This window comes from Triticum urartu, chromosome 3A (assembly GCF_056163025.1).
Source record: "Triticum urartu cultivar PI428250 chromosome 3A, HENAU_Tu73, whole genome shotgun sequence".
In the NCBI taxonomy this organism is placed as follows: Eukaryota; Viridiplantae; Streptophyta; class Magnoliopsida; order Poales; family Poaceae; genus Triticum; species Triticum urartu.
Window position 1 is genome coordinate 697232407 of NC_141875.1, and position 15789 is coordinate 697248195.

Consider the following 15789-nt stretch of genomic DNA (forward strand, 5'->3'; position numbering starts at 1 on the left):
CATACATTCCTTGGGTCCTTTGCAAACTCATCCCAGTACTTTCTCTCGATTTTTCTCCACTGCGACCCGTCAGCGGGTGCTCTCAACTTCCCATCTTTCTTTCCGTTCTCACTGTGCCATCGCATCAACTTGGCATGCTCTTCGTTTCTGAACACACGTTTCAACTGTGGTATTATAGGAGCATACCACATCACCTTCGCAGGAACCCTCTTCCTGGGGGGCTCACCATCAACATCCCAGGTTCACCTCGTCTGATCTTATACCGCAATGCACCGCATACCGGGCATGCGTTCAGATCCTTGTATGCACCGCGGTAGAGGATGCAGTCATTAGGGCATGCATGTATCTTCTCCACCTCCAATCCTAGAGGGCATACGACCTTCTTTGTTGCGTATGTACTGTCGGGCAATTCGTTATCCTTTGGAAGCTCCTTCTTCAATATTTTCAGTAGATTCTCAAATCCTTTGTCAGCCACAGCATTCTCTGCCTTCCACTGCAGCAATTCCAGTACGGTACCGAGCTTTGTGTTGCCATCTTCGCAATTGGGGTACAACCCTTTTTTGTGATCCTCTAACATGCGATCGAACTTTAGCTTCTCCTTTTGACTTTCGCATTGCGTCCTTGCATCGACAATGACCCGGCGGAGATCATCATCATCGGGCACATCGTCTGGTTCCTCTTGATCTTCAGTAGCTTCACCCGTTGCCGCATCATTGGGCACATCATCTGGTTCCTCTTGATCTTCACCAGCTCCCCCCGTTGCAGCATCACCGTATTCAGGGGGCACATAGTTGTCATCGTACTCTTCTTCTTCGCCGTCTTCCATCATAACCCCTATTTCTCCGTGCCTCGTCCAAACATTATAGTGTGGCATGAAACCCTTGTAAAGCAGATGGGAGTGAAGGATTTTCTGGTTAGAGTAAGACATCGTATTCCCACATTCAGTGCATGGACAACACATAAAACCATTCTGCTTGTTTGCCTCAGCCGCATCGAGAAACTCATGCACGCCCTTAATGTACTCGCAGGTGTGTCTGTCACCGTACATCCATTGTCGGTTCATCTGCGTGCATTATATATAATTAAGTGTCCAAATTAATAGAAGTTCATCATCACATTAAAACCAAAGTGCATACATAGTTCTCATCTAACAACATATAGCTCTCCACAGCATCTAATTAATTAAACCATACATTGAAACTATGTAAAACATTTCAATGCGAAAACAAATGCGATCATAATTGCAACCAAGGTAACAATTGATCCAACGGCATAATGATACCAAGCCTCGGTATGAATGGCATATTTTCTAATCTTTCTAATCTTCAAGCACATTGCATCCATCTTGATCTTGTGATCATCGACGACATCCGCAACATGCAACTCCAATATCATCTTCTCCTCCTCAATTTTTTTTATTTTTTCCTTCAACAAATTGTTTTCTTCTTCAACTAAATTTAACCTCTCGACAATAGGGTCGGTTGGCATTTCCGATTCACATACATCCTACATAAATAAAATCTATGTCACGTTGGTCGGCATAATTTTCATAAACAATAAATGAACCAATAGTTATAAAGATAATATATATACCACATCCAAATCATAGATAGGACGAGGGCCGACGGGGGCGGATACCAAAACCATCGCACTATATAAGATGCAATAATAAAAGTAAGAAAATAATACAAGTATCTATGTAAACATACAAGTAAGAATATTTTTCCTTTCAGAAAGAAGATAAGAACAAGAGGCTCACCACGGTGGTGCCGGCGATGAGCTCGGCGCGGGTGATCGACGGCGGTGAAGACGGGGACGGGGCGTGACGGACCGCTAAATCTAGACAAATATTATGGAAAATGGAGCTTGGAGGTCAAGCTTGGAGAGGAGAAAGCTTAAGTAGTGTGGCTCGGGCATTTCATCGAACACCTTGTGTGCATAGGAGGTGAGCTAGAGCACCACCAAGCCCTCTCCCCCTCGGCCAGAAAAAAACAGAGCAATGTGCTCTGCTCTTACGCGAGGGGGTATATATAGGCACCTCATTGGTCCCGGTTCGTGGCATGAACCGGGACTAAAGGGGAGCATTTGGTCCCGGTTCAAGCCACCAACCGGGACCAATGGTGGTGGGCCAGGAGCGAGGTCCATTGGTCCTGGTTCGTCCCACCAACCGGGACCAAAAGGTCCAGATGAACCGGGACCAATGGCCCACGTGGCCCGGCCGGCCCCCTGGGCTCACGAACCGGGTCCAATGCCCCCATTGGTCCCGGTTCTAGACTGAACCAGGACTAATGGGCTGACCCGGCCTGAACCAAAGCCCTGTTTTCTACTAGTGTATAGCCAACACAAACGGCTTTTTTGCGAGGCTAGTGTATTATGGAGGTTTTTTTGTCTGCATGAAACCACCCAAATTATGTAATAAGAAGTTGGATGGAGTTATTTTCAAGTTCGATTTTGAGAAAGCCAACGATAAGGTGTGTTGGTCAGTTCTACAACAAGCATGGTAGATGAAGGATTTCTCTTTGATTTGGAGAGAGCTGGCTTGATAACTTTGTTTAGAAAGGTAGTGTTTCCATTGAAGTAAATGACGATGCCGAACAATTTTTCAATCTGGGAAAGGGCTATGTCAAGGGGATCCTTTGTCGCATATTATTTGTAATACAACTAATCATCAACCCGCACATCAGTACAAGCTTGTTATTTTCTATGGCAATTAAATATACTAGTCATCATCCGGTGCATCTGCACGGGCTAGGGATTTTTACATAGTTTCAACATTATGGTGTTTTCCGAATATATAGTGTGGAAACAAACATTTGAAATCAAAATATTAAGGTGTCATGTATTTCAATATTTTTCCCTCATCAGTATCACATGATTCTTTGCTTCAAATAGAAAAGACTGTGACGTTTATATCAGCACCAAAGTTTTTTTATCAAACTTGGAATACGAACAATAAATCTCAATAGATTTGAAATAGTGACCATTATCTGAATTTGAATCAAACCATTGATTAATACGCAGAGTTTTAATGCTCCATTGCTTATTTCTTTAGTTTTACATTCCAATTCGTAAATGAAGAATATATACCATCAGGCTAATATATATTTGCAAGGAAGGATCACTTTGTTAACAAAATAGGTATATACAATTATAATAATTCTCATATAAAGGCAAGAAATAGAATAAAGTGTACACCTACTCATTTTTTTACTAAGTTGGCTTTCTTTTTTCTTCTCGGATGCATTTTGATTTGTAATCTATCAGGAAAAACACCAAAACAATTTAGTACAAAATTACTCACCAGAATAACAGTGTGAACTCATTTGCTCATGTAGAAGCATCTAAACTCATGGTTAACATTGCACGTATATGCATGCAATAATGTTGATGGGGTTGATGTAGTGGACGATAGAGCCTTGCCGCTGGCATAGTGAAAGGCAAAATTCCATGACCAATTGATTCATATAGTCCTACAAATACTAACTTGGCCTGCTCAAAACAAAATGATTTCTTCTTTCAAGCGCCGAGATTCTATCAATCAGTTTTATACATGTAACTAAAAAAATATTAGTAAAAAGGAGAACATCTTGCGAACTTTCTCAAGAACACATCCTTAAGACGGTGAGGTTAAGCTCATCTTGCTGCTGCTGCTTGGATGAACCATGCATGGAGGTGCTGCACGAACTTGAAGCTTTCAAGATTCAAAGGTTTGAGAGGAAGTGATCTAGGAGAAGCTGGATGGATATTGTTTTTTTGTGGGGAAAGAGAGAGGGTCATGGATTTTCTTCACATAATCCAGCGTCAATGGAGCTTAGAAGTTTAGGATGGCATGGATGATGCAAATATGCTGAGGAGGAGGAGGAGGAGGAAGAGGAGCGCTAGGGTTCTGTTGCTCGGCGGACGGGATTGACGGAGGAAGAAGTCTGCAATGCAAGGAATTTGTTTACTTTATTTGCTAAAAGAGTTGCACGTGGAACAACAGCCAAGTTTTTTTGGCTTAAAGAGATACATGTGGGACAACAGCCTAGGACTCTTAAAGTAGCTTATCCAACGGCTGTAGATAAGAAAATATAAATCAGAAACAAAAAATTATCATGAGATTGATACAACTGAAAGTTGAGGATCGTTTGGTTTCAGATGCATCTAATAGATGAAATTATGTGTGACATTAGAAGATAGTTGCAATAACAATCACGCCCATATAAGCAAGTGGGTAGAATGATTTTCTAGTACTGGTCATTCTTGTGCAAATATATTAAAACTGATCAGTTCAAATGTAAAATACCTTATAGCAGTATGCAGCCAGTGGCAATATGGGATGAATAGGCGAGAGGTAATGCTAGTCCACCACAAAAATACCATAAGATTAACCCATCTTTTAATATAAATGACAGCCCATATTTTCATCAACCACTTAATAAAGTATTGGGAGTTCAAAAATTAAGCAAACCATGTAACTACGGAATTATTGGAGAATTAGTGTATATAAGTCCCAACTTCAGAGGTATCCTAAAGAATTTGTCAATTGAAAGATCTATATTAACTTCCATTTTATTGACAGAGTAGTGTTACCTTATCCATGCAAAAAAGGGTACCCGCAAAAAAAAAGGGAGACGTTACCTACAACTTTGTGGTCCTAAATGTGAGTATGTAGAACTAAATATATTTTTTTGCCAATCGAATAAGGTTGAACTTGTAACTCAGCATAAGTTTGTTAGTTATTGTGGAGTTCTGCTGCTGGCGTGCATGTCACACACATAAGCCGAACGATATTTTCAGGTAGACACATTCTTTGAAATTGAAAGAAACAACAAAATCTGTGTGTTGAAAACACAACACAACAGATGTTTTCGTCGATATTTACTGGTATATATATTCCTTTTTATTCTATTTCATGGAATAGCGAGAACTCCATAGATCCACAAATATTCTTTATTATTTAGCAGACCACATGTGAATAATCACCTGCAAGAGGAAATTAGTAAAAGGAAAGCAAATTAAACAACTTGATCCACACCACACCGTATCATCCTTGAGATTACAAATCTGAGTTAGATGCATCATATCAAATGCATTCATAATTTTATTGCGTCTACCGAGAAGCAGAAAATCAGAGTCGAACACAAACTAATTAAACTGGTAGCTGCATGTTGTATATTTGTTTCACGTAGCTACTAAATTAGTGTTTCTGGTTCCAGTACGTATACCTGCTGGGTAGGGCCATGTTGTAGGTAGGTGTTCCCCTCAACGACATTGTCAAGCTTGTCTTGGAACTAAACCTCTCCCTCAGCGATCTCCCTGGCATCTTGATTCCCAATGATGACCATCTTCCTGCACACAAATATAATCCCTCATCATAGTGCACCTCATGGTCCCTGATCTATTTGTAGCAACCTGGTGCTCACGTTCCCTACTTCTTCACCATCTTGACAACCTCTCTCTCACCAGACTTCAGCAGGATGCATGCGGTACGCCTTGGTTCCACGAGGAAGGGCCGTTGGTACTCTCCCTCCAGCCTCCAGCGCAGCCCCATCTTCTTAGTCTCCATCTTGTGAGCCTCATCAGCCTAGGCCAATAGGAAATCACCCACGTAGAGAACTCCCTCGTCCGGGTAGCCGGCGCCGGGGCATGTTCGCTGGAACAAAAAGGCAATCGGAGGCTGGGCATGGGGATTTTGGTTGTCGAGTCACCGAGGGAGCAGTTCGTGGAGATATCTCAGGGGTAAGTTATGGGATTGTATTTGTGAATAATTACGTGAGATTCCAACATCCCCACGTTTCATCAGATACAGTTTTCCACGTTGATTTCTTTCCCTTTTTGTTAGCCTTTTTCATTTTTCTTTCTGGAGACAACAGATCAAAGTTTGTTTTTTGTATACAACTACCTTGGACGTGTCAGATGCCTTTTTTGGACGTACGGAACAATCTATGTTACGTAAGTTTTTCTTTTATCCTGGACGTAAATTTTATAATCCAACGGTGTAATTAATTTTGATGATGTGGATTAATGAGAATACTTGAAAGGTGCCTCCAATTAGTAAATAGAAGATTTTTTGCATTTATTATTATTTTTCGATAGATTTGCATTAGAGGGGTTTCATGATTATACATAAGGAATATTGTTTGGAGCATTTATCAGAAAAGAGCATTGGAACTTGATGGATATAGTGCTTGCCATTTAACTTTACTAGACCATGACAGTGCTCGTTGCAGCGCCCTCTCTATGTTTACAATTTAATGATAGATTTTCAATATTTGTTCACAATATAATGATGGAAATTTACATAAATACTCCCTCCGTTCCTAAATATAAGTGTTTTTTAGAGATTTCAATATAGATTTCATACGGAGCAAAATGAGCGAATCTACACTCTAAACTACGTCTATATACATCCGTATGTAGTACATATTGAAATCTCTAAAAGGACTTGTATTTAGGAATGAAGGGAGTATATGAAGTCCTTAGACTAAATTGGAAAGTAGTGCTATTTTACTATCCAAGGGAAGCAGGGAAGCAGAGGTATTGCAGTGATAGAAGCTACCTTCTGTTTAGTGGAACTTAGATAAGAGAGTAATGGAGACCGCCTTAGCCATGTTCACGGCGAGAACCTTAATCATTGTTGCCTCTATCCAGCTAGGGAGGAATAGTGGTGGAGGGTGTGATACGGAGTTATGGTAGTGTGTGCGTAGCTGTACTGGCTCCACCCACACATAAAAACATATAAAGTTGATTATATCTGAACCCAGAATTGTACAATGGCATAAATAAGTAACATACACACTAGAGGTGATCCCGGACTCTCTGAGAATGCCTTAGCCATACTGTAGGTTTCATTGGTTTCATTACTCTCTTGTTCTTTACTTTCATTCTTACGCACTTTAGTTCTCGTCACAAACACTCATGCAAAATTTTCACTTACAAATCACTTTTGTTTTGAATTACAATTAACTTGTAGGCCCATCCGGATAAACCTCTATAAGGAGCAAAGACCGTTTCCTAGCTCTCTTTGTGAGCAATACTATTACTTCAAAAAGCCTACAACTCAACCATGCAGACTTGAGACATCATGCTTTTTTATGGCACCATTGCTGAGGAGCTAAACACATTTGGTCTTTTGTTTATTTTATTCGCTGAGTTATTTTACAGGTTCTAGGCAACCATGACCGAGTTTGGACATATGTATCAACTCGCGACAATAAAACTCTAGGACCGCCTATTAAATAAATCTTCACATCTATAGGCCCAAGACCTAATGATGAAACGAGTTTACTCGGATTATTGTAGAGTAAGAAATTTATAGTTGATGGTACAGAAGATCTGTATCAAGTATCAACATATGCAACTGTTTGATGGGAGGGACATCTAAAGTTGGACATTTAAAGTTGGACATTTTTTAAATGCTTGTTTAACATTTTTCCAAATATTTCCCCGCAAAGTTATTATGGAAAAAGTTGATAATGTACTTAAAAAATGTTATTCAAGCATTTAAAAATGATAAAAAATATATTTTAAAAACGTTAATCAAGAATTAAAAAATGTTAAATGTGTATTAAACAAATGTTGACTATGTATTCAAAAAATGTTAATCAAACATTTGAAAATTTTAAATATATATAGAAAAAATGTTGCCATGTATTCAAAACATTTAATATTGTGTTGTTTTTAAAAATGGCATTGTTGAGGAAATCGTTAACTGATAGTAGCTCGGTTGGCAGGCAAGTGGGAAATTAATAGGGTAATCGACAAGTTAATCATCTAATCAGACGATTTATCAGTTTATCGGTTACTTAGTGACCATACGAGTAGGGATTAATTAGAAAGTTAACTGGTTAATCAGATGAATTATTAAATAGGGAAATTTTGTTAGACTTGTATTTGAAGAATGTTGATCAAACATTTAACAAATGCTAACGTATATAGCAAAAATAATGCTGATCAAGCATTCAAAAAATATTAAATTTATATAGAAAAAATTTCGACCATGTATTAAAAATAGTTAATCTTGCATTTGAAATAAATATTATTCAAGTATTTAAAAAGTGTTAATATTGTATTTAAAAAATGTTATTATTGTTTAAAAAATGTTAATCAAACATTGAAAAAATGTAAAAAATGGTTATCCATAAAATGTTGTCCAAATATTAGAATAATCTTGATCTTGTATTTGAGAAATGTTAATCAAGTATTTGAAAAAGGTTAAAAACTTGTATAGATTTGTTTTTGACAATTGATTCAAAAACGGAGAAAGAAACATAGGAAAAGAGAATTCTGCTGAAAGTCAAGAAAGAAACAAAACAAAAACTCGGAAAGAAAACCCAAAAAGAAAGAAAAACAAAATAACCCTGAAAACCAAGAAAGAAACAAAGAAATACGAAGAAGAAAAAGAGAAAACTAAAACTAGCGTAAACCGTGAAAGAAATATGGAAAATCAATGAAAAAACAAAGGAAAACATTAGTCTGAAGAAAACAGGTGACGAAATAGAGAAAACTGATGAAAAGGAAAACAAAAGAAAGAAATCAGTACATCAACCACGACGTGTGATCTTCTCGATCGGAAACAGCAAATGAAAATAAAAACAGACAAAAAACGAGCCGGCCCGGTACTGTAAGCAAAGTCGAAAATGCTTGAGCCAAGACCGATGGAACACTCGCTATAGGGCAAGATATAGGAAAACCCCTATTTGCTGCTCTCTGCGGCAAACAGTCAGGGTTCCGCAAAGGGGCTATCGTGCGAGCGGCGCGCGTGGGCTGGCCTGTTAACAGTTCCTAGTACAGCGGTTTTGGGAACCTTCTATGACTGTTCCAAGCTGGTTTTATTTTTCCGATTTTGGAAACCTTCTAGAGTGTTCCTGAAACAGTTTTTCTTTTCATATTTATTTTCATTTTTCATTTTTTCCTATTTCTTTTTTCTATCTTTTTTCTTTTTTCTTGCTCTTTTTCCATTTTTTCTTTTTTCAACAAATGTTTTCAGAATTTTTTCTAAAAAGTGAAAATTTCAGATTTTGTTACTTTTTTCAGAAAATGTTTCTGTTTTCAAATTTTTGATCAGAAATTTCTAAAAAATTTAGAATTCCAAAAATTGTTCACTTATTTAAAAAAGTGTTTGTCTTTTTAAATTTGGTTCACAAACTAAAAAAGTTTGGATTAAGAAATATGTTCCTGCTTTCAAAATTTGGTCAAAAATTCTAAACATATTCATGTTTCAAAATTTTCTTTCAAATTCAAAAACGTTTTTGTGTATTTCAAATCTGTTTACGAATTAAAAAATGCTCAGTAATTTAAAAAAATGTTCCCTTTTTTGAGAAAATTTCCAAAAAATGTGCACGTCCTCATTTTTGAGTTTCGAAATTCTTCAGTTTCAAAATTTTGTTCACAAATTTTTGAAAATGTTCGGGCGCTTCAAAACATGTTCCTGTTTTAGAAAATGTCAATGTTTTCATTTTTTCCGGAGTTTCAAAATTTTGCAGTTTTAAATTTTTTTTCACTAATTAAAAAAAATGTTCGGGTGGTTCAAAACATTTTCCCATTTTAAAAATTTATTCACAAATTTAAAAAATGTGCATGTTTTCATTTTTTCAGGAGTTTCGAAATTGTTCGGTTTCAAATTTTGAAAAAATGTTCGCGTTTTCAAATTCTGTCTTGGATTTTAAAAAATTGTTCCCATTTCAAAAAAAGTTCCTCATTTTTGCAAATATTTCAGTTTTTTTTGCAAACCAGTAATTTGCTTTTGTGTCATAGATGCCTTAGTTTTTTCAATAAAAAATGCTTTTGAAATTCAAGATATAATTTGGATCTGCTCTGCGGGATTGGTTCTTTAAGCTCCACGCTGCTGTAGAATTGGTATCAACTGCTAGCTCAATTTGTTGTACCACGTGAGGTATAGTGTGAGGTCCTGGGTTCGAATTCCTGCGACCGTGGTATTTCTTTTTTCGCTACAGTGCATTGTCGTTCGATATATTCATGGGCCGGCCCAGTTGGACACCCGCCTGTGCGAAACCGCGCTTGTTCGCCGTAGCGAGCGGCAAATAGGAGCTCCCAAGATATAGCCTTTGCGGTCACACTGCTCGCGATTCAAGATAACAAATTTAAAAATAAAAATTTGGAAATAATGTTCATGTTTTCACAAAGTATTAAGAAATTTGAAAAAAAATCGTGTTCTAAAATGTTGCATCTTGAAAATGTTCACGTATTTTCAAAATCTTTGAAATATTCAAAAAATGTTTACATCTTTTAATGCCCCAAAACAATGTTTTCCTTTTTTTTAGAATAACCGAATGAGAAAAACCTATGGTAATGAAAAGCAACTGCTACAAACTGTAAAGCACCAAAAAATCGGCTCGCTACAGGCTTGTACAGTGACGTACATGGGCTTGCCCCCCCCCCCCCCCCCGTCCCTCGTGTCGCCCCGCTCGGGCGACCCGAGGGGCGAAACCCTACCCCCGCCGCCGCCTCCCTCCCCTGCTCGCCCTCCCCTCACCGTCGCCGGAGACTGCTGACGCCGAGCAAGCTTGGCGCGCAGCCGATGAAGGTGGCGGCGGGGCCCTCGCCGCCTCGCCTCGTCCGTGAGGGGCTTCTGGATCTGGGGCGGCGGCCCCGGCTGGTGAGGCGTCGCCGGCTTCGGCATCCGGTGGCGCGGGCGCAGGTCGGCGGTTCTCGGCCGTGTGGACGGCAAGATCTCCGAAGAATGCGGGCCAGCGCGCGGCGGCTGCGTGTGCTCCGGCTGTGTCAGATCTGGCCGTCCCCACTGCCCTCCCCCTCCAGCAAGCTCCTCCCGTCCCCAGATCCGGCCTGCCTCGTCGAGGGGCCTCGGTCTGCTCGGGTGGGAGTGGGTGTCCGGATGCAGGACCGGGGGAATCCCCAGCCGCCTTGCCGGCGGCGACGCCCGCGGGTGTCGCACACCTTCCCGGAGGCGCCGATTCAGGTCTTGCTCCCCATTCCCCTCCCCTTTGTCTCCCGGGAGAAATCCTCAATCCTGTTGGGCAGCGGCGACGCCCTTGGCGCCGTAACCTTCTTGAAGGCGCTGTTGTGGGAACAGAGATGGGTTGTGGGCTTCGCTGTGGTGTAGGTGGTGTGTGGCGGCGGCGGCAGCGTGCGTCCAACGGTGGCGGTGTCTTCCTTGGTGCTGGGTCAAGGTGTTATGGTGCTCTTCGCCGGGCTGCAGGTTTTCCTCCGGTGCCCTTGGATCTTTCATGACGGGAGGGGATAGGGTTCCCCTCCTATGGTGGATGAACTTCAGCTCGTCGAGCGAGCCGAAGCTCCCAATTTGGTCTTGGCCCTAGCTGTTGCCCATTGGTGCATTCTGACCGCTCGCCCTCTTCCAAGTCAGAACTTTGGCATTTGGTGTTGCTCTGCTCTAGGTGAGTTCGTCGTCGGCATGCCGGGAACGCCTGGTTCCGCACAAGTGGTTTCTTCGAGGCCACCCATCTAGGCTCTAGGGTGAGCATGTCCATCGATCAACGGTGCGGCGCCCTCGAGCCAGGCGAGGAGGCAGGGGCCTTCTTTGACGACGGATCTGGATGGATGTGTCTTTTTTCAAGCCCAGGTTTTGGCAACGGCGTGCCTTGCATCATCGTCGGTGCACTCTCCTGACCAGGACTTCGCTTTCGCCTTGGTTTTCGGCGTGCAAGAGGATAGTGGCATCTCCAAGCTATATGCTTTTCACCAATCTTACTAGCTTGTTGTATGTGCTTTGTGAGCTGTTTCCTGGCGCCCCTGTATCTTTGCTGTATGTTTTATTTTCTTTAGTTGATGCTTGGTGTTGTTTGGAGTTGTAATCCTGGCCGGTTGATGACTTTGTTAATTCAAAGCCGGGCTTCTCTGGAGCCTTCGTTCCAAAAAAAAAAAAAACAGGCTTGTACAGTATAATGAAAATGTACCGACCCATCAGCACGCGCCCTGTCCCCAATTTTCATCACGAAGTTTGAATTACCCCTCGTCGGCTTGTTGCCAAGAATAATGGTTGATCTCAACAACATAACAAAGGCCAGGCTCATGCGACGAAGATGTATGTGACGGTGGATCCGGAAATGCTTATTGTGCAACGACAAATCATGAAACGTGAACTGAGCTCATGACACTCCATTCCCGAGATGAACGAACTTGGAGTTGACATATCAACATCGATCATGTAGGAAGCAGGAAGGGAAACCAGCCAAAAAAGATGGTCTGAGATGGCCATTCCCAAGTACATCCTGTAGTAGCAGTACTTCTTTTCTCACCTAGGAGACAGCGCAGAAAGGTGGTGAGGCCTTGTCGTTTGGCTTATATCTTTCTGCTTAACGGACATTACCAGAGGCGACATGTACACGGGATTTGCGTGCGGCATGACGTCGAGGCCCGAGCCCGATGCCCCCGGCAGCTGGCTGTTCCTTTGCATCGCCAAATATTCATCTAGATCACGAGCCAATATATAGCTAGGATGTGCTTGTTCACGAGCTTCCTTCCAAAGCAAATGGCTGCCATGCGTTTCTCCCACCGAATACAGATCCTCATGCTCCTCTGCTGCTCGATATGGCCTCGTGCTACCTCGTTCTCTTTCAGCGCCAACTTCTCCGGCCCCGGTGGCTATGAGGCCACCAAGCACCTTCGCTTCCAGCGCCACGCGCGCTTCGACAACGGCTCTCGGATGATCCATCTGACAAAAGCCGGCGGGAGTCCAAGCAACAGCCTAGGCCGGGTGTTGCACGAGCACTCTGTGACTCTGTGGGACGCCGCCACCGGCGAGCTCGCCGGATTCAACACCTCCTTCACCTTCCGAATCGAGGCTGTAAACGGCAGCAACTCCACTGGCGATGGCCTGGCTTTCTTCCTGGGCCACTATCCTCCAACGAGCATCCCCGATCCCCTCGACAACGGTCGCAACCTTGGCCTCTACCCGAAAGACGTCGGCAGGGTCGCGACCGGCGCCAACCGTTCCGTAGCGGTCGAGTTTGACACCCACATGAACCCTGAGGTCGACCATAGCGGCAGCCACATGGGCATCGACGTCAACTCCATCCAATCCCGGGCGTACACCAACGCGACATCGCCTGGCAGAAACCTCACGTCGGGCCTCCCAATGACTTGCCACATCAGCTACGGTAACGACACCAAGATCCTAGCAGCGGTTCTCCAGATCGGCGACGCCACCTACCATGTCAACACCACTGTTGACCTGAGCAAGCATTTGCCTCCTGTGGTGGCCGTCGGCTTCTCAGCTGCTACCGGCCAGGGGGTCGAGCTACACAAAATCATATCCTGGTCGTTTCACTCCACCTTGGCTCCGCACACGCAAAGCTCCAAGGTTCTACCGCCAAAGATGACGTGCAAACTGCTAGTAGAGGTAATAACTGTTCCACTTATTGGAGTTATTGCAATTGTGTGCATCTTTGTTCGCGTCCGCCGATGGCAGTTATGCACGAGAAGGAAGCATTACACAGCTCTCGCCAGGGGTCTTGGGCATTTTGATTGCCCTAAGCTAGCACGTGCGGCCAACAAATTTGCAAAGGAAAACAAGCTCGGGGAAGGAGGTTCTGCCTCTGTTTATCGGGGCCAGCTGACAAATCCATCAAGAGCAGTGGCGATAAAAATATTCAAACCGGCAACATCCCACGATGGGAGGAAGGCGTTCGAGGATGAACTCAGGATTGCTAGTCGCCTGAGGCACCGGAACCTTGTCGAATTGATAGGATGGTGCTACGATTGCCCGAGGAACCTGATTGAGTTCGTATGCTGGTGGCGGGACGACAAGTACACGCGTCTATTCCTTGTGTATGAGTTGTTGCCACAAGGTAGCCTTGATCAACACCTACACGGAGGCAACAGTTGGTTGCCATGGTCCAAGAGGTATGTGTTGTAATACCATCTCCAAATCATCTACATCACTGCAACTTAGGTTTTTCCTTCATACATATTCGTAACATGCATGCTTTCACAAATAGGTACGAGATCATCCTAGACCTAGGATCTGCACTGCAATACCTCCATGTAGATTGTGAGCAACACAAGCAATGTGTCGTACATGGTGATATCAAATCAAGTAACGTGCTGCTTGACCCTTCGTATGGTGCCAAGTTAGGCGACTTCGGATTGGCAAGGTCTGTTGACCAAGAAACCGGGGCACAAACCACAGACGTTGTGCAGGGCACTTACGGATATATAGACCCTGTGTTTGTCAACACGAGCCAGCGGAATCGGCAGTCAGACATGTACAGTTTTGGCATTGTCCTACTAGAGATGGTCTCTGGAAGGGATCCGACGGTGCGTCTCAACAATAGGCCTCCATTGCCATCATGGGTAAGGAGTTTGTACCATAGGCATGCGCTCCTAGAGGCCGTAGATGGCAGGCTGTTAGGTGGTGAGTCTAGTGCCGGCCGGCAGCAGATGAAGCGTGCGCTACTCGTTGGCCTCTTATGCGTGCACCAGGACCCGATCAGCAGGCCGTCAATCAACGACACCATGTATGCACTGCGATCAGAGAGGCTTAAATTGGATATGACTCCCCTAGCGCCAGTGACACCACTGTTGATGCCGTAGCCTATCTTGTTCAGGCTTCTAGTCCAAAAAATCACAAAATAATACCATACATGTATTCAAGGGCAACATGTTGAGCATGGATGTATCGCCAATAGGAATCTTGTACCAGGACGCCAAACAAAATACTCATACTACAAAGGCCACGACGGTGTCACCAACATTAAGTAATTCTTAGGTTGATTCATATAAATCAGTATTTGTTTTGGTAATCAAGATCAATTCAATATTGCCTTGGCATTTGAGTATCTTCATCAATGGCAGTCCAACTAGGAAATTGCCAATCTTATACTGGACTTCGGAAAAAGCTTTTAAACTGAGAGAATACAATACCGTCTTGGAAGTTCGGGGTGCTAGAGGTTTTGGATATAGATGTCCTACAGGGCACTTACAAATATATAGACCCATGTGGCGTCCTATCGGCGGCTTGCCGTCCCTACCACGGCTCGACTGATCGGGTCTACTTATTCCCTCGCATGTGTGCCTGGAGCAAACCTTGCATCTGCTTCATCTACCCTTTAGTCTATTGCTTGTTCTCGTTTCATATCAGTAGCTTATTCTCGTCTAAATGCATGGTATATTTCTACCTGTATGAGTAACACCACCCTATCTATCTGCTTGTGGAATGTAAGAGTACTTGGTGATGTGTCAAAATGCGCTAATATCCTCTCCGAGCTTATCAGCATTAGCCCCCACTGCGCCCTTTTGCAGGAATCAAAACTAAATGAAATTACTGAATAAAAATTCCGATCCTTCCTACCTCGCTCTCTCGACCAAAAATGTTTTTACCAGCCGATGGCTCGGCTGGTGGAACAGTTTAATTCAAATTACTTCTCAGTGCTCTCTCACACACACCATAACTTTGCCACATCAATCAAACTCACGTCCCTCGCGCACCACAACCCTTCATCATCACTAACGTATATGCTCCCGCAAGCCGTAACCTGAAACAAGCCTTTCTTGATGAGCTCAAACTGATGAAACAAGGTAATCACACGCCTTGGTTAATAGTAGGAGACTTCAACTTTGTCCGGTTTTCTAACCAAAACTTCCACCAACGAGAAGCAGATGCTTTTAACAACATGATCAATGAGCTAGCCCTACTCGAACTTCCACTGCTTGACAGACGCTTCACTTGGTCCAACAAACGCTCTGCGCCGCCAACCTTAGAAGGATTAGACTGGGCTTTCTTTAATCTGCCTTGGAATAATTGCTTCCCAAACGCAACCTTGTCCTCACTTCCACGTATCACATCCGATCACGTCCCCCTAATCCTAT

At 42.9% G+C, this 15789-nt stretch overlaps 1 protein-coding gene across 1 annotated transcript; it reads left to right on the forward strand.

Moving 5' to 3' along the window:
• The first annotated feature begins 12460 nt into the window (after positions 1-12460).
• Positions 12461-14514, forward strand: LOC125547244 (L-type lectin-domain containing receptor kinase IX.1-like). The gene is made up of 2 exons (XM_048711199.2): positions 12461-13824; positions 13920-14514. Exons 1-2 carry the CDS (start codon positions 12461-12463, stop codon positions 14512-14514), a joined length of 1959 nt encoding a protein of 652 aa, XP_048567156.2.
• Positions 14515-15789: the final 1275 nt, after the last annotated feature.

Excerpts from the sequence above, each read along its gene's own strand:
- LOC125547244 (XM_048711199.2), top strand. The coding sequence starts at position 12,461 with ATGCGTTTCTCCCACCGAATACAGATCCTCATGCTCCTCTGCTGCTCG. Across the intron at positions 13,825-13,919 it reads TGGTTGCCATGGTCCAAGAG|GTACGAGATCATCCTAGACC; the intron begins GTATGTGTTGTA and ends TTTCACAAATAG.